Source organism: Ruditapes philippinarum, unplaced genomic scaffold (assembly GCF_026571515.1).
Source record: "Ruditapes philippinarum isolate M1 unplaced genomic scaffold, ASM2657151v2 ctg1029_1_1_1_1, whole genome shotgun sequence".
NCBI classification, from domain to species: Eukaryota; Metazoa; Mollusca; class Bivalvia; order Venerida; family Veneridae; genus Ruditapes; species Ruditapes philippinarum.
The window spans coordinates 145094-164424 of NW_026858064.1; the positions used below are offsets into that span (position 1 = coordinate 145094).

General features: G+C 32.3%; 2 protein-coding genes across 2 annotated transcripts; one reads left to right on the top strand and one right to left on the bottom strand.

Annotated features, from left to right (window-relative positions):
• Positions 1 to 3070: 3070 nt before the first annotated feature.
• Positions 3071 to 17375, bottom strand: LOC132751964 (CD63 antigen-like). Its single transcript, XM_060742191.1, has 5 exons — positions 17057 to 17375; positions 7149 to 7337; positions 6573 to 6647; positions 5455 to 5736; positions 3071 to 4231 (listed from the first exon to the last, which is right to left on the bottom strand). Exons 1-5 carry the CDS (start codon positions 17117 to 17119, stop codon positions 4166 to 4168), a joined length of 675 nt encoding a protein of 224 aa, XP_060598174.1. The 5' UTR covers positions 17120 to 17375; the 3' UTR covers positions 3071 to 4165.
• On the top strand, positions 12700 to 14965 carry LOC132751963 (uncharacterized). Its single transcript, XM_060742190.1, has 3 exons — positions 12700 to 12888; positions 13807 to 14091; positions 14323 to 14965. Exons 2-3 carry the CDS (start codon positions 13830 to 13832, stop codon positions 14433 to 14435), a joined length of 375 nt encoding a protein of 124 aa, XP_060598173.1. The 5' UTR covers positions 12700 to 12888; positions 13807 to 13829; the 3' UTR covers positions 14436 to 14965.
• Positions 17376 to 19331: the final 1956 nt, after the last annotated feature.

Sequence of the window (19331 nt, forward strand, 5' to 3'; positions counted from 1 at the left end):
AATCAAATTGAAACTAATTTTAACATAGTCCCTTGTGATTTTAAAAATCTGTTTTTTCCTGTAGCAGAATACTGATTGGATCAAATAATTGTTAGGAGGTTTAATCAAATTCCAACAACAGTACCTAATTTACTATTCCCTGTGACAAATTCGTTCTCTGGGATATAGATTTAAATTTCTTGAGAAGTAAAATAGTACCTCTATACGGCTACTTCTTCTCCAGTAATTTGTGTAGATAATTCAATTTTATCCTGTTTTAAATTGGGAACTGTCTAAGAGGGTAACAAAATCACCATGCAGCCCAAAAAGTATAGATCTGTCCCTTATGATAAGGCCAGAAAGTCGCCAGATCATGTCAAAGTACTGACGGGCATGTAGACAAGTCAATGTTGCTGATTGCATTTTAAGATTAAAACACCATGTGTGATGGTTTGTAGAAACATGTCGAGATGTGAAAATGTCTTTCATATTCAATTAGATGAATTCATTGATTATTAAACCTTCCACCTGCTGCAAACAACACTGACTTAATTCATATCCCTAAATTGATAATGGACAAGTTCATATAAGAATTTCAGCACGGTAACGGGTTAGTTTTCAATGAATTTGGTAAGGAAGTTCTATTTTCAATCTTGATATGCTGCAAATTACACTTTTACTAAATTGGAAAGTATATATAAAATGTCCTCTAATAGCAGACCTTTGTCTTTACATGTGGTCTTTGTAACACATATCTATAATAGGTCAATCAAATTCAAACTTTAACGCATGGTTTGATCCGGACGATAATTTTGGTTTCGAAGCGTACTTAAACACTGGAAATGCAGATTTCAATCGAGAAAATGGACCTTAAACAGAAGGTTAACGTACACCAACGCCATCCAGACGGTCATGACAATAGCTCTACTTTTTTCTTCTTCCTTAAGTGTTGCTCAAACAGGAAATGCTGAGGGGTCCAGGGTAGATGGTATAAAATCAGTAATCTTTTTTCTCTGTATATTTAGCAAAAACGCATTCATTTTTTTCTAAGACAGCTTTTATTTTAAAGATTAATGTTAAACAACAATAATATGAAGAAAATATAAGTATCCAAAATACATTATAAATAGGAAGAAGTTAAACTATGATAAAATCTATTTAACATAATTTGTAATGCAGTAGTAATTTTTAATATTTTACAAAAATAGATCTCTTCTCATACCAAAATACAGCGACAGTCAAACCTTTATACCTTAAGATGATTGCCATATGAGCCGCGTCACAACAAAACCAACTTAGTGGCTTTGCAACCAGCATGGATCCAGACCAGCCTGCGCATCCGCGCAGTCTGATCAGGAACCATGCTGTTCGCTTAAAAACTCTATAACAAGTAGAGAAACTGATAGCGAACAGCATGGATCCTGACCAGACAGCGCAGATGCCCAGGCTGGTCTGGATCCATGCTGGTCGCAAATGCATTACGTTGGTTTTGTTGTGACGCGGCTCATATATTTTTTCGGTTTACTTGAACCGTGTGAAATATTTAAATCAAGAATCAACAAACAAGGTTGCACCCTTTTTAAGCTTAAAAAAATAAAATTGTTTTCTTTTGTACTCCACATAAATTGAATAGAAAATTTAGTGAATATCGTTTAAAAAAAGCAAAACAAATTCAAAAAACACATTTTGAAAATTAATGCTCATAATTGACCAGAATTTAGAGTGATTCTAATATAAGACATACATGATTATACAACTAGTAATACAAAGTAAAGTAACAAAATTCTTTATATGAAAACAGAAAAGCCCACAAAAATGTAAAACTGTAGCAGAAGGAATGATGCAAATACTTTTCTGTAAGTTCAAATAACAAAACAAGCTTGGATTTACAAGAATATTTTGCCTGACTAAAGTATGCCACTTTCCTTTTATTCAAAACAAGGTCATTAAATTCCACTTTATGAGTACTGTATTCAGTCTTCAAGTGAAAGTATAAATTATTTTCACTTCACTTTCTGCTTAATGTCACTTACTGTAAACTGATTGGAAGTTTATTAAAGTTGTGTGTGTGTGTGTGGGGGGGGGAGGGGGGAGTGTCACTTGATTTATTTGATGCTAAATCATTAAACTGCGCTGACGTAGAGCAGGAAAACTACTTTGAGTGAAAGTCTAGATATGTCACTATTATACATGTAAGTGTACATATTATGTCCCTTTCCCCTCAAGATCATTTAAAATATATACATATGACTGTGTATAAATGACTTCTTGTCTCACACCTCACACCCTCATTTCTTTAAAGACATTAAGGTGTTCAATAGTAACTCAAACCAATATTTTTAGTGAAGTAATGTCCAAAATACAAGAAAACATCCCATAAACATATATTATTGTAATCATACTTTGTCAATTATTTTGCCCTACAAAATCACACATAAAAATCTTAAATGATATACCCCCACCCCTTAAACTTTAGACCCATTTTGTATCATGTAATAAGATTGCACAACTGTAAAAAATTTCTTCATGTGGGTTAAATTTCTGCCATCTGATATTTGGTTATCGCTAGCGCTGTATTAATTAATTGCTCATTCTCTCTGAAGACAGTTTCAAAACGAAATGAGAAACAACAAACAGTTATATAAAAACATGTAACATGAATTCTATTATATCACAAACTATACATTGTCTTCTCTCAGATGAACACATTTACACATGATTTCAACAGTTTTACTTAAAACATAAAATAAAGCAGTAAAAATATATTTCAACAAGTTTAACTTAGACAAGACCAAATATGTGAACCAGAAAAATTCTTGTATTAAATAATCTATTAAGATACAATTTAGAATTAAAAAAATAACTTATAGCCAAGGTGGGTACCAGCTCTTTGCAAGAGCTTGCAAGTCTCTGACAACAATATTTCAAAACAAGGGATTCACGGAGAAATGAAATGAATTTAATATTAATTGTTTGTTCATTCAATAAGGCAACATCTAAAGTCATCTATGGTACAATGTTTCTTTGTAAACTTCAAGACTCAGGGCTTGTAAATTCTGATTTTGACTCTCTTGTCCTGATTTATCTGAAGTTCTAAACTTATCCATAACATTAAGTATATTTGAAAAAATTTGCATTTGTCCGGGACAAACCATGGCAATATGGACAGTTGATTTTGCCGCTTCCGAGTCCAAGACCGAGTAAATTTTAACTTCAGAACTATTTTCTGTCTACCAGTTGTTTATATTGGAAATTTAATAAAAAGAAAGAATTGCCTCTATATTGCTTATTCAATTAAAATTCTAAACAGAATTTCTAAACAGCGAAAGAATTTATTTGTCACAACAAAAATGAGAATTCTATTTATAGATGACACAGTTTCAATACTGTTATGGTAAGTAAAACTGTTTTAATGCATCTATCTAGATATTATCATTGTTTTTGATGTGAAAATATGTATCCACTTAGCTGATCAGCACTGACAGGAGAAATTTCTAGAAATATCCCTTAACATTGACCTGTTTTGTTTGTTTTTTGGTAACATGTATCTTTGTTAAGAAATCTATTATCAAATTTGTCAAACACACACAAGAATTGCCAATTCAAGTTTATTACAAACCTTAACCTTAACCATAGAAAGCATGATGAAGAACTTTAACACCAAATTTAACTACTCCTTATTGAACGACAGCTCTAATTTCTAACAAACAACCACATATTACTTTTACTCCTGTGACCATAGAATTTCAACGGGCACTTTTTTCAGTGAAAATTTATTTAAGTTCCTAAGCAGGGTCAATAAATACCAAATACTGAAAGCAAGATAAGAAATTTTTGACTTGAAAAATTGAATATTGACTCGATATCATATTGACCTCAATAGAAATGTAAAGTTTCAGATTGTATAAGTGTTAAATATTTTTAACAAACATCGCTCACTAAATCGGTGAGCTTTAAATTTTATCAGTGATTTGGTTTTTGTTGAATTTTTTTAATGATTTTTTTTTCACAATAACTATTCCATCACCACAAAAGTTATACAGAAAATCCTACACTTAATGGAAAATGCTATAATTCCTTCAAACAATCATCCACTTTCTTTTCTTTTTCCCCTGTTGTTTGATTAGTAAATATTTAAACAGACTGGTTCAAAAATTATGTCTATTCATACACTACATGGACTGGATTACACAACTTCGTATTCCTTCTTGATAGCTCTTGCCAAACAGCATGCAAACATGATTCCAATTATCTGGAAAGATAAAATAAAAGCAAATCATGAAAATCTTAATCTGTAAACCTAAGCTTGAAAAAAAAACACATAGCATTGGTAAAAGATTTCTTATAAAGATAATAAAAGTTTATAAAACAATATCTAATGAAATATTTTCATAAACTGATAAACAATAATTAAGTTGCCATAAAGTAATGGTCCATTCTCTAAAGAGATGTAACATATGTTTCTGTTTTTAAACACCCATAAATACTTTACATAACCACATAATAAAAATGTATCCTAACAAATGATCAACTGCTTTAATTAAGGTTTAAACCAGTTAACAATAGCTTTATGCATGCACCATTTGCTTTTGGGGAATTCCATATATATAGAGGATATTCAAATTTTTTTCTATAAATACAGGATTTATTTTCATCGTGTGGAATGAAAATAAATATTTCACGAGTGGCAGTAGCCACGAGTGAAATATGATAATTTTCATGCCACAAGATGTAAAAAAATCCTGTATTAATGGAAACAAAACTTGAATTTTCTGTTAATTATATACTTTTATCGTTTTCAATCTTATTATTTGAAAGAATTCCCTGTTATTTAGAAAAAAAGTAGTCCTGCAAGACACCAGTGAAAGTACGGAAAAATATGTTTCACTGCAGTGAAAAATAAATTTTTACAGTGAAAATACGGAAAATGAAAATACACATTTTATTTCATCAATATTTCTCAATATTTCATTTGTATGTATATAATAAATAAATTTATTTCTTTCATGCAAATATTTTAGAATTATTCTTTTCAAAATTCAAACAGAACACTTCCAAACTTCAGGCAGCATTGATTTATTTATATTTCAATAAAAATATTAACGTAAAAATGGACTTTTTGGGACTTTGAAAATCATCTGGTTTGGAAGGGATTCCAGATTATGGAAGATTGCAACTTAACTTTGTATTTCAATACAAAGATATACATATATCTTCAACTGAGATCCTTATCCTGGTAGGATATATGTCCCTGCAGATTTTCTGTTATGGTTGATTAGTCATGTAATGAGAGACTTTAACAAAAATGTGATTATTAAATAAAAAAAGTGATATAAGATGCAAGACCTCGTCACAAAGTTGAGCATAAAGACAGGTGTTTCAAAAAAAGATTTAATTCCACTACATCAGACACTGCTTTTTCATTTCAGTTTAGCACTATGGTAGAATGAACTTTGGTGAGGAAGATGAAATTACCTGTAAAAAGGCGAATGCGACACCCACAGCCCCAACATAGTAAACATGATCTTCGACCCATGTCGTAAATTTATCCAGACATCCATCATGGTAGTAACTTTTGGTATCATTCAACGTACATCCACTAGTTGGTGATAGACAACAAGCTGATGGAAGGGTCTCACGGTTCCAGTCACTTGCATTGTGGATTCCGCAGCACTCGAATTTACTTTGTACCTTATCCCAAACAGTGGCATTCTTTTGAATATTTTCCTTCATGTATTTTTCTACAGTCTCCTCCACCTATAAGAGAGTTGTTGAATATGAAAATACAAATTCACTTCAAATTAATATACTAGTAGTATAGAAATAAATGCCCTCCAGTGAACTCTTCGAGCTCAAGTCTACAAATTTTATTCAGAAATCTCTAAAATGATATAATACTGCAATGATTACTGTCAATTACAAAAATATCAAGGAATACATTACATGTATGTAATATTCATTGCACCTTATGTGATTTACAAAAACAACAAAAAAAAAACTAAAAATCAAAAGCAACTTCTGACAAGTGAGTTAATATCCAACAATAAACAGTGTCAGAAAGATCATTCGGACATGTTAACATAAGGTTTGGTTTAGTTTTTACAATTTTATCTTATTTTGATTGTGTTGGAAGCTTTAAGCTTATTAAAACACTCCCAAATGATAATCCGTTCCTGGAAGCAACCAGTACTAAGCAGGGTGTTCACTAGCTATGTAATCCTGAGGGTCATTTTGACTACAAGGCAAAATCCCCATGATTTTAACAAAATTTGACCCTCAAGTTAAAATCCCAAGGGTCAAATCAGGCTTATAGGAAATTTGAAAGGTCAAAGGGTCATTTCAAGGGTCAAACGGACACCCTGACTAAGCAATGAATGTCAAGTTTCTTGCTCAAGGAAACAATGGCTTGCCCCTGACAGGGTTTTAACTTGTAAGGTCATTAGTCCTATGTGTTAACCACTCAGCCACGCGGTCAGTCTTCCTCCATCAGTACACCTTGGAAATCACCATACAAAGTTAATATCTCCTTTAAACAGACTTTCTAACAAACATATTTATTATTATTTTCCATCCCGAGTGTTAAATATACAGACCTGTCCTTTAAGAACAAATCCAGCAATGCCTCCTGCGATCTCCATAATAAAGATGATTACCAACAGACCAGCAAACTGAAATCAAAACATCAACACTTTAACCATTGCTATAGAAATCAATATGGTGCACAAACTGCTGACTAAAAAAAGAAATCGAAAAGTTGGTCCATTTGTCTGATTTTGACACAAACTGTCTTTGTACATTAAATTTATGACATTATTAATATATACAAGAAATCAGACAAAAATCTGCAGGGGAAATTCAAGAAATGCAATTCGGAAATGTAATGGCTTAATCTCAATAAAGGACAAAGTTTGTTATACAGAAAAATAATTCATTTCAACTTTCACCTCCACTTTAAACATAGCATATTAAATCAGGTTTGATTTGATGCTCGCTAAGAAAAGATTTACAATTAATATTCACTTTCAGTCACTAAATTATAAAGATATATTAAGAATGATCTTCTGTCATATAGTAGGGTTTAAATTTCAAGAACCCTCCTTTTCTCCAGCCATTTCTACAACTGTACCAAATAAGTTGTCAGTCATAAAAAGTAAAATGCCAAGACTTACAATTAGGACACATGTTCTGTTTTCTTTGTATGCTCCACAACATCCAAAGAAGGCGATGAAGAATATTATCACGCCCACTGCTATTAATAGCGCTGCCGCCGAACTAAACGAGCCTTCTATGAGGTCAAAATAATCTTTCAGGGCAATCTGTACATAGGCGCCAACCGCAATCAATGCTATGGCAACAAGCTGAAAAGGAATACCAAGAAAAATAGTTTAGCCATTAGACTGATTACATCATAAAATTTACATACTAAACAATGCAAATACTATAATTAGGCTGAAATGCATCAGTATTCATAGTATTAAAACTGTAGTGGGTAATTATTGTTCCTAAAGTTCAGCATATACAGTATGTATTATCACAAATTATACGTAAATCATCTGCTTCAACAATATAATTGAAAATACAAAGACTTCATGTACATGTATTTTTGGCTTGTCTACACAACAAATTACATCTATTATGAGTAATACTGGCCAAATATATGGTTCTTTACATCATTACACTCTATATCTACAAGCATTCAGTATACGTTTTTAGATATACATTGTATGAGCTTTACTCTGCTGAACTTGGTAGATGGCTTAAAATTTGAGAAGTTCATTTACATGTACACATATACTACACTACAATGTAGTTAAGTTTTATCAAGGCCATCCTTAAAAAAATGTTTGTTTGCAGTAACCCGACCCAGAATTTTCAAGGTGGGTAGGTAGGTCGATTTTTTTTTTTTTTTTTTTATTGAACTGTACTCTCAAAAAAACATTGAATTTCAAAATGCAGGACAATATATGCTTTGATAATCTGGTAACAATTAATAACTTGATAACTGAATTCTAATTTAATAAGAACTACATGTTCTTTCTTCTATTAACCTTTAAAAGAACGAAAACGAAGCACAAGACATAATTTTCTGATTCAAAAAAAAATAATTTTTTTATCCAGACCATGAAAAAAAATTTGAGTAGGGGCAAATTTTGTGAGTCGGTCGCGTTACTGCAAACAAACATTTTTTTAAGGATGGCCCAATATAAAGATATTCAAATTAAACAGTTATTGTATTTAACTCACTATACTTTAGAATGGAAGATTATGTTAAATCTTCAATGGATTTCATGCTTTAAAAAAACAATAAGAAATCAAACAATAAATTTCTTACTTGATTTTCTCCATAGGAGAAAAATGTAGGAAATTACAGTAAATTGCATGAACAGTTCAACATGTACATGTATCAAGAGAATTTTTAAGGCCAATTTGGGGCTGAAATTGCCTTTTCTGCAATTATTGTAATTATTTGGGAATTTTCCCTTAAAATTATGCAATGGTTTTGGGCGAATTGAAAAATACAAACGTATATAAGAAATTTTCCAATGCTGCATGGAAAGGGTTAAAATTGAAAAACAAATATTGTTTTAACAGGACAAGCAAAACAATCAATTTGATTTAACATTACAGATCAAAACTAAAGCTATATAGAAAATAGCAATAGCGGATTTAAATTTCACATACATGAATTACAATTTAATTGGAAATCTACCAGGGAGTTTAACTACAAACATACAATGCCTTATTGATAAAGAAGGTCGAAAATAAATGATCCTACAATACGGTCGTGACAACGCGTCTTAAGTCATTACACAAATATCTTTGGTATTACTAAATAATGGACTCTTTATATCTGTACAAAAATACATGTAGCTAGTACATGAATTGTATTGATTTGATGTCTAAAAATATTCTGGTATTTTATATCACGCCTAGATATAGAACAATTTCATTTAAGTCACAAGAAAGGTGTATGCCATCTTTTAACTCACTACCTCAATACCCTACACATCTTTAAAATGGTTGTCTTCAAAACTTTATCTAGACTTAGTCTAGCATTGATGATTCAAATACCATACACCTGATGTTCTATTCAATTTCTGAGGTCATTGAAGTACATTGTATTACTGTTATCTTATAATTCTTAAATTAGATGAAAACGTCTATGATTATAATATATGTGTCAGTGAGAACTAAACACCCAGCCTTTATTTGACAACTCACTATTGCTGAACCATTTTACCTCCTACATGTATATGTCAAAACTGACCAATGTTCCTATTAACTTGAATACTTCACACACAAAATTGCCAATTTTATCTCAGTCAATCTTGTATATACTGAATTTCCACAGTAAAAGAGAAATTTATGCCAGTTTTAGTATCAAAACCTTTTCAGAGAGCAAATGTGAGGTTAACCGTTACAGTTAATACTGTTTAAGCAGAGGTTGAAGTTTCAACATTACAGCTTCATTGATGGAGAAAACTAGAAATGTGTCATCATGCCACGGATGCCCCCGCATGCAGCCAAAATTTCAGATGTTATAATATTTAGTTCCAAATTTGTTTGCACAAATTATTTTTTTCATTTTAAGTTCAAAGCCCTTAAAACTTTTCAATGTTAACACAAACCATTTTCATACAATGTTCAAGGCACTGAAATTATTCTGTCTAAACCTTTTGAAAATAGCATATTTCATATTTGTAGCCAAAATAATGGCTACATTCATTTCAGTGCTGAAACTGAAAGTTCAAAATTTTTCCAACATTCAAGAAAGATAAGTTTGTCCAAAATCATTGAACCACGACCAAATTCAAACTTAAACTGCTTATTCCTAAGATGTATCTATATTATTTTCAAAGTGAAAGGGACATAACTCTGCCAAAAAATCATCGAACCATGACCAAATTCCATCTTGACCTGCCCATTCCTTTGACATATCCATATGTCAAATTTGAGTAGTTGGGTAGATAATGAACAGAAACTGTAAATTTCATATTATTTTCAAAGTAAAAGGGGCATTACTCTGCCAAAAATCATTGAACCATGACCAAATTCCAACTTGGCCTGGGCATTTCAAAAACATATCCATATGTCAAATTTGAGTTGAATGTGTTGTACCGTTGGGGAGATAATAAACAGAAACTGAAAATTTCATATTATTTTCAAAGTGAAAGGGGCATAACTCTGCCAAAAATCATTGAACCATGACCAACTTTGAACTTGACCTGCGCATTCCTGTGACGTATCCATATGTCAAGTTTGAGTTAAAAGTGTTGTACCATTGGGGAGATAATGACCGGAAACTGAAATTTCATATTATTTTCAAAGTGAAAGGGGCATAACTCTGACAAAAATCATTGATCCATGACCAAATTCGAACTTGACCTGTATCTTCTCACGATATATCCATATGTCAAATTTGAGTTGAATGTGTTGTACTGTTGGGGAGATAATGAACTGAAACTGAAAATTTCATATTATTTTCAAAGTAAAAGGGGCATAACTCTGACAAAAATCATTGAACCATGACCAAATTCGAACTTGACCTGTATTTTCTCATGACATATCCATATGTCAAGTTTGAGTTGAATGTGTTGTACCATTGGCGAGATAATGAACGGAAACTGAAAATTTCATATTATTTTAAAGTAAAAGGGGCATAACTCTGCCAAAAATCATCGAACCATGACCAAATTCGAACTTGACCTGTATTTTCTCACGACATATCCATATGTCAAATTTGAGTTGAATGTGTGCAACCGTTACTAAGATAATGAACGGAAACTGATGATGACGGAATGACAGAATGACGGAATGACGGAAGGACGGAATGACGGAAGGACGGAATGACGGAAGGACGGAATGACGGAAGGACGGAAGGACGGAACAGGGTAACACTATATGCCCCAGCCATTACATGGCGGGGGCATAAAAAACTTCATTGTTTTCATTGTTCCTGGGGAAAGGCCTGGTTTACTCTATTTCTCGCATGCATTCAGGTGAGAAATAGAGTAAACCAGGCCTTTCCCCAGGAATTTTTAGGCACATTGGCAAATTTCGCAGAAATGGGGGTAGGAGGGAGACACCCCCCCCCCCCCTCTGAGTCTCTGACATTCAAAAAATTTTCTATTGTTCACTGCAGCAAAATATACTGTATTTAACTTAAGAGTGAGTCTTCAGAAACAAAAAGATAACAGATAAATGATACTTTTAACCATTTTTAATACAAAATTTGACCCTCCTGTTAAAATCCTGAGGGTCCAATCAGGCCATCTGGAAGTTTAAAGTGTCATTTCAAGGGACAAACGGACACCCTGCAAGTTGTTAACTCCAACACTCTTTTCCGGGAAGAATGTTACAATTGAATAGTGCATTATTTTAACAATTTTCGATTGACAAGTATATTACTATGCTCCTCTTAGTTCACAATACTTAACACTTTAAAAAAGTAAAGAACACAAAGTGAAACAATACAATTACACTACAAAAACTGTATCATTCAGTCATTTTCCTGCTTTATGACACAAGGAAACAACAATATATTCAATCAAAATTAGTTTTAATTTGTCAGATGTAAACCATGCGTCGGCCATTTTGAAAACAGTATGTCATCATTTACCTCGCGGTAATGGTGTTTTATATCAGTTTTACATGTATCAGTTAGAATTTCTTTAAGTTATTTTGCATAATTTTAAATATTAAAAATATTTTTACATTGTAACTCAATTTTTATTTTTTCAACAAACAAGAACACTTAGAAAATGATGATTGTTTCAGACGTATGCACAAATTTAATGGACTATTGTTGTTTTTTGCAGAAGTTTGTAAAATGTTGTTCAGTTTTATGTAAAAATCTATAAATTTAAATTATTTTGCACAAAAACTTTGTTGTTAAGGTGTTTGAATAAAATATGTCAATTCTGACCAATTATAACAATGGTCACATGAAAATATGCCATTACCGTGAGATAAGTGATGACGCGGAATTAGTGATGTTGAGTATATTTCTAAGAATTATGGTGGTTTCGTCGAACTACCGGTTCGGCTAACTTAATTTATGAAGAGGTGCGAAAGTGGTTTCGTCTAACTTATGTTATATAGTAATAAAGGGCAAAGTAGACGTGGTTCATATATATAGTGATTTTATATATGAGCCGTGTCACGACAAAACCAACATAATGCGTTTGCGACCAGCATGGATCAAGACCAGCCTGCGCATCCGCGCAGTCTGATCAGGATCCATGCTGTTCGCTTACAAACTCTATAACAAGTAGAGAAACTGATAGCGAACAGCATGGATCCTGATCAGACTGTGCGGATGCGCAGGCTGCTTTAGATCCATGCTGGTCGCAAAGCCATGATGTTGGTTTTGTCGTGAAGCGGCTCATATATTTATTTATGTATATGCAAATATAATAAAAACGTTTAAATCATAGTTTTATATCTATTGAGTGGTGAATAAAGAATTAAAACAGATTGTTGTTCATTACATAGAAATCATGATGTATTCTTTTGAATAATATGCATACCTCATTCAGGGAATTCCCCAGGCGCTTTTAGCGCATCGGCACCGATGCGCTAAAATTTCAGAACAAGAAATCCCGATGCGCTTAAAATTATCATAGCGCTTTAAAAAATGACCGATATCCCTTTCTTTTGTGTCTATAAGTTAACCCCAATTAGCCCCATTTAGCCAAATAAACAAGCCAATATACATGTCCTGTGTAGATAATTACCCGAGGCGTATACACAACCCGATACACTGATTGCCTTTCGACTGTGTGACGTCACAGACACCTGTCATCGATGTCTGCAGACGACTGTTGGTGCACTTTCAGGTGTTGTCAATTACCGTGTATTGAGATGGGTGCAATTAAACGCGGCATGTGTGATATTTACATGTTTCAGGTAGGTGTAAGTAATAGAAAAAGCACCGAAACACGAGGTTATCTGATTTGTACGAGGGGGGCGTAGCCCCCCGAGTATTAATCAGATTACCGAGTGTTTTGGTGTTCTTTCTCTTTTGTATCATAGTCAAACATAAAAACACGTTCCCTGTTGTTACAATATGAAACCCCGGCAAAAATGAACCAATGAACGAGCATCTAAATATGACATTTCTGTCGATTTCACTTTCACTGCCGTCACAATATGTAAACCCCAGCAAAAATGAGCCAATCAATGGGCATGCTCTGGAGTGCGGGTAACAAATACCCGCACTCCAGTTAACGCACTGTGCATGTATATGTAAAGGATTTAACCCTGACACATTTTCAACAGAAAGGTCTCCAAACTATGATACAATAACTTTTATTGCTTTGATAATATAATTGGCATTAATTGACATGCGATATAACAGTTTGATATTTAGGTTCTTTGTCTTAATATAAGTGTAATGTTCAATTTCATCTTTCATCTTTCTTATGATCGTTACGTCTAAGCAGTACTGTAGTATTAAGATTTCAAAAAAATAATATGTCTAACACGAATAAGGGAAGCCTAGTTCACTATCAATTTTAAGAGGTTTTTTTGTGAGCAATGTCGTTGAAGCTGTCTCAGGATCATTTTGCTTTTTTTTACTCTTGAATTAAACTGCATAGATATTCAGAAATAAATTTGGAAATTTAAAACATTGAAAATATTTACGACTGTTCATTATCAACTTGCAAATGAGTGAAAACAACAACAAAAACTTTACATCCACAATCCCACTTAGTGACAGCCAATTGGTCATTTTCTTTTTTAATTAAAAAAATATCTAAAATTATCTTGTAATCTGTTTCTGTTCATTGAATCCCCAAAATGAAAAAAATATTAACTTTGCAGGCCCTCTTTATTCGAGCCTGTTCATGGACAGCTTTGTGAAGTGCAATCTACTGTCCTACTCCTTAGCATTGGTTTGTCAGGACATACAGGAGCTGGCCTGCAGGCACTTTGGTGTAGATATGGAGCAGTGCCGCAGCCACTGGCACCAGGTACGTGCCAGTCTAGAGGGGACTGATCAGTCAGCCGACCAGACCATGACCTGGATTACTGGCAACCTTTCTACCAGTCATCCAGCTCTTTACAGAATTGCTGCTGTGGGTCTCCTCCTCCCAACCTCTACTGCAGGTAAGCATTATTAAATTCATTCATTCTTGAACATTAATGAAATTCCAATGACAGTTGCAGATGTGTAACACTTTGCTAGATGTTTTTCAACATTTCAAATATAAATTTTTTTACTTAGTTAAGTTTAAACAGGCTGGAAGTTTGAAATTTTCAAATATTCACATCAAACAAACAATATAAATATAAGACAGGAGGTTAACATAAATGATTACTTTCATTTATTAATTTCAGATTTTGAGCGAGGATTCAGCTGCCTGAAGAGAGTTAAGACTGAAAACAGGAATTGTCTCTCTGTTAAAGTTCTAAACTATCTTCTTGCGTCTCCCTGCAAGGACCCCCCTTAGAATCTTTCAACTTTGAGAAGGCAGTCAAGGTATGGAAGGACAACAAACCTAGAAGACAGGCCCTCTTTTAATGATGTTAATGAAGAAAAAACAACTGAAATATACTCATTTAAATGGGACACACACATACACATGTACATATAAATGTTGATCACATTTTGTGAACTTGTGTTTATATATAATTGTTTATTTATTTGAATTGTTGGAAATGGAAAAAGTAAATAATAAAAATTAAGAAAATGTTTATCAAGTGAAAAGCTTTCATTATTTGTTTTAAAACAGCCCACAGCAGTATCTTGACACCTTAAATGGCAAAAATTTTCTCTTTCAAGTTTTATTTTTGTTAGTAAATATGTCGATTGTATTCCGCTTAAAAGCATTATTTTTCAGCTTTAACTATTTGTATATATAGTTTGACATAGATTATAAAAATAAACTTGTGTGAAAAGTAATTTGTGTTGACTCTTGAGTTTTTCTTTTCAGGTTGTACTTTTAAACGTATATATATTTGATGTTGTTTGTTCACTGAGATCATGTGTTTTTATTTTATGTAAATATCATTATAATACTAAAGAAAAGAATAAATAATATGTTTAAATTTTCAATATCTTGTCTTAAATTGCATGAAAATGTGTGAAAAACCACACATTAAGACCCGCAATAATTGATGTGCCCATTATATCGTCCGGTCATGTGTTTTGAGGCTCATCTATTTTGACGCCATTTTTGTGATGACCTAACAAATGACGAAAACGACCTCGCATGACGTCATAATTTGCTGACTGCACTGCAAGCATGTACTTACAACAAATAACTAAAACATGTGGAAAGACAGAGACATTTCACTGAAAATACTTCACCTTTATCAAATTTACTGTATTTTTTCATCTTTTTACTAATGCAAATTCAATCAATGTTTATGCAAGCCATAATTTTGTAAATAAAGCCTTTGAAAAATCTTGACCTGCCCTTTTCTGTTTCTATCTTCCATTTTAAATGTCTTATGAGTGTCATGTGACCAAAATTCACTGTAGCATAAGGTGTACAGCTTATATTGTTTGAAAACGTTAATTGGTTTTTAATTGATACTGAGTAAAATTCATAATGGGTTAACTATTGTATATAAAGTTTAAAAAAGAAAGAAAAAAATCATTTTTTCAAATCAACATATACATATCTTTACAACATCTTTCATTTTAGATATATTTTTCAGCCCTGTAAGCCAAATACAGATGCTATTCATCAAGATTAATGGTAAATACATTCAAAGTGAAAGAGACAGGTGCACCTATTTAGACCACGGCTAGGGTGTATGGCATTCCTAAATAATGGACAGTTTTATATGAAATAAAACATAATTTTAAGTTTTCACGATGTTGTTTCATTGCAGGTTTGCTCATTAAAAATATTCTTTTGCTGTTCATATTACATTACAGTGAAATATCCTTTTAAAATAACCACCCAATGAAAAGGCGTCATTTCATATGACTGTAAACAGCAATGGATGCCTCCACGGTCTGTTTACTCAAGTACAAAACTTAACTGATTTTGAATTTTTAACAAACATAAAAATGGTTTGCAGTGATAAACAACATGCCATAGTAACTTTATATTGTATATCATTTAATGATCAAGTTCAATATAAAAATTGCACTAGTTAAACAACTTAAGGGCGTCAAAACTAATGACTCTAGGATACAATAGCTTTTGTTCAATATATAAATTAAGTTAGCCGAAACCACTACCTGTTTTACTATAGAAGATCAGTTAGACGAACCGGTAGTTTGACGAAACCACTCCCACCCTATTTCTAATTGGTCCATAAATTTGGAAAATGAAAATACTGAAAACTGTAATTTAAAATCATTTTCCTACATAATCTTATCGTTAAACATAATGAAATTTGTCACAAAAACCTGATCTTCAGGCAAATGCACCAATGTTGGTCTAGAAGCTGACCACAGCTTTTATGGTCAGTTTTTTAATTGATGGACATTCATTTAACATACAGATCTACATTGCCATTGGGACTATTTCAGAGGAAAATCATGGCAAAAATTAATTCAACAAATTTAAAAAGTAAAATATGCCAATTTAAACAAAAAAAATTTGTACGAGACATCAATCGCTGAAACAATGTTACAGTATTCACGAATTCGAAAACCTAGCTAAATGCCGTTTTCCGGTACTTTCTGTACATAGCTCTGGGGAATTCACGTAATGGAGTGTAATAACGAACTCGAGATGTTTTTGGAGTTTTTTTTATTAAAGTGAAATAAAACAGTTATTTCTTTGAATTGATTTTCATTATACACAATTTTATTTTTTGAAAAATTTGCAATAGATATTAAAGGAATATTGATATATCACAAATACATTAAATTTTTTCACCTTAAACGGTAAAATAATGATAAAAAATAGAAATATCATGTAACTGTGTTATGTACTTCATTTGGTGTAATTCCCCAGAGCTTAATCCGCAACGTACCGGAAAACGGTGTTTAGCTAGGTTTTCGAAAAGGTCAATGTTGTAGGGACAATGATGATGTGGAGCTTCTAAACTGTTGATTTTCGATCGACGTTTGTTTACAAATCATTAAATGTTGGTATCCTTTACTTACCACAAATATAAGATTGAATCCCCAGAGGAGAAATTTAACACATTTCATTCCACCTTCTACCATTGTTAATGCTTTGTTTTATTTAAATAACCACTGTAATAATAAAATTATGCTTAATTTTTCACCCTGTAAAATCCGTGAACGAGGAACACACTAGAATAAATATTACGCCAAAAAAATCTAAGTAAGTAGTTCCAATGTTCTTTTAAAGTGTTCAGATCAATATACCATTAATACTAAATTATAATCTCAATTTATTGTTATAATATACACCAAAAGTTATCTATATCTATTTCGAAATTACCGTGTGATCAAAATGACTCACAATTAATATGTTTACTTTAAGAATGCGTTATAACACAAAAAAAAATAGTCCTGACTAAACGTCACGTGCCGCATACGGCCTACTGAGTAATACTGCTTACGTATGTAAATTTATCAGATATTGTTAGGGACGTTAAACATAATATTATTTAAATATATATAAATAAATAAATAAATAATAGAAAAAGATCTATTTGGGCATGGTTGTTTTAGCTTTTTCCGGGATTTCAATATCTTTTGAAGAAAATAACACTTTAATTAGATCTAGTCCAATAAAGTATTCAATATAGAATGTAATTAAACTAGTAATATGAAAGTAAATCACAAACTTATGTTTTAATACATATCTTTATTTGTATTAAATCGATAAATTGAAGAGGAGAAGAATTGCATAAGACATATTAAATTGTCTTTCATTCTAATAATGTTTTTAAGAATATTTGAAATGCTTGTATATTGAAATGTATATTGTTAATTGTAATTAGCATGCATACATTGAGAAATTATATATGTTTAAACTTAATTGGATCACGGACTTTAATTGTAATATAAATCCGCATAGAATACCGAAAATGCAGTAGAACTTTATAAAGTTGTCAATAGCCTACCCGCGTAGCCATATTAATGGGCAGCACTGTCGATATTTAAAATAAATAAATAAAAAGATAAATAAATAAATAAATAAATTCAAATTTAAATATACAATTAAACCTTAAGTAATTATAATTAACATTAACTAATTAAAGCAGTCTGATTCCATATAATGCTTTTATTCAAAATCGTCAAAATGGGCATTTTATCACATGGTGTATTACAGCTGCGTTACTGATTATTACTTGATATGCCCATCATTAACCCATTTTACATTTACATGTCTTAAATTTTTGTTTGATGGTGTGTCGATCCAGTGATGATTTTCTCAAGCGCCATTGCTTTTAATAATGATGCTATTTGATGTAGGGTTAAATTAAACTTGTTAGACCAGTAACTTGTGTTCATGCACTCCAGAATGTGAAGAAATGACCTTACACTTTACTAAGAATAGCACACACATACGATTTTCGATCTACATGTATTTCTGAGTACATTTATTATTTATTTTTGTATTTCATTTCATTCTGTTTTGATATTAAAATTTAAGCGAAGCTGTATCACATTTAACTCCCCTGTACATGCAAATATGAACTGAAGAGTCATCTCCCTTGGAATACCTGCCGTTTCACAAATAATTACTGTGTAAAAACATCACCAAACATCCTCAATTTATATGGCCAAATGCACCATTTGCATCGCAGGTGTTCATTACAGTCGTGTCACCAGGTAAATGCACATATCGTACCGTGGCGTTTGTAGGATGCTGCAACAACACATTATATACTGAGTATATTTTCTATGGTCAAGGGTGTTTACTTCTCAAAAATGGGGCTGCAGGTGTTCAAGCCCTACTTCAGCTCTTTGGTCATGCCAATATTTCATCGCATGGTGCCATTACTTGTTCCAGGCTGCAGTCTCGAGTTTGTTTCATATTAATTGCAAGACTGTTAAAAGTTTACTGAACTAGACTATATTTTGCATACATATTACATGAATTAGTTACAATTTATTCAGTGCAGCAGACGAACACCATGTCAGAACGCCGACAATCGTTATGAGTATTTAACAATTCAATTTACTCCATTTACCAACGAATCTTTCCTGCAATAGGTTGTTCTTCGGAATTATCTCTTCAAATCTTCGTTTTGCGCAACATCGTACATTTGATTTGGCAATTTTCGGTCATTGTTTTGAAGGCACGTTCGGGTATTTTTTGCAGGAAAGTGGTAAGTACATTGTGCATTAGAAACATTTTTTGGTTGGGTTTTTATGTCGCACCAACACATTATAGCTAATATGGCGACTTTCCAACTTTACTGGTGGAGGCCTCGGATGCCCTTCCGTGCATTATTTTAGT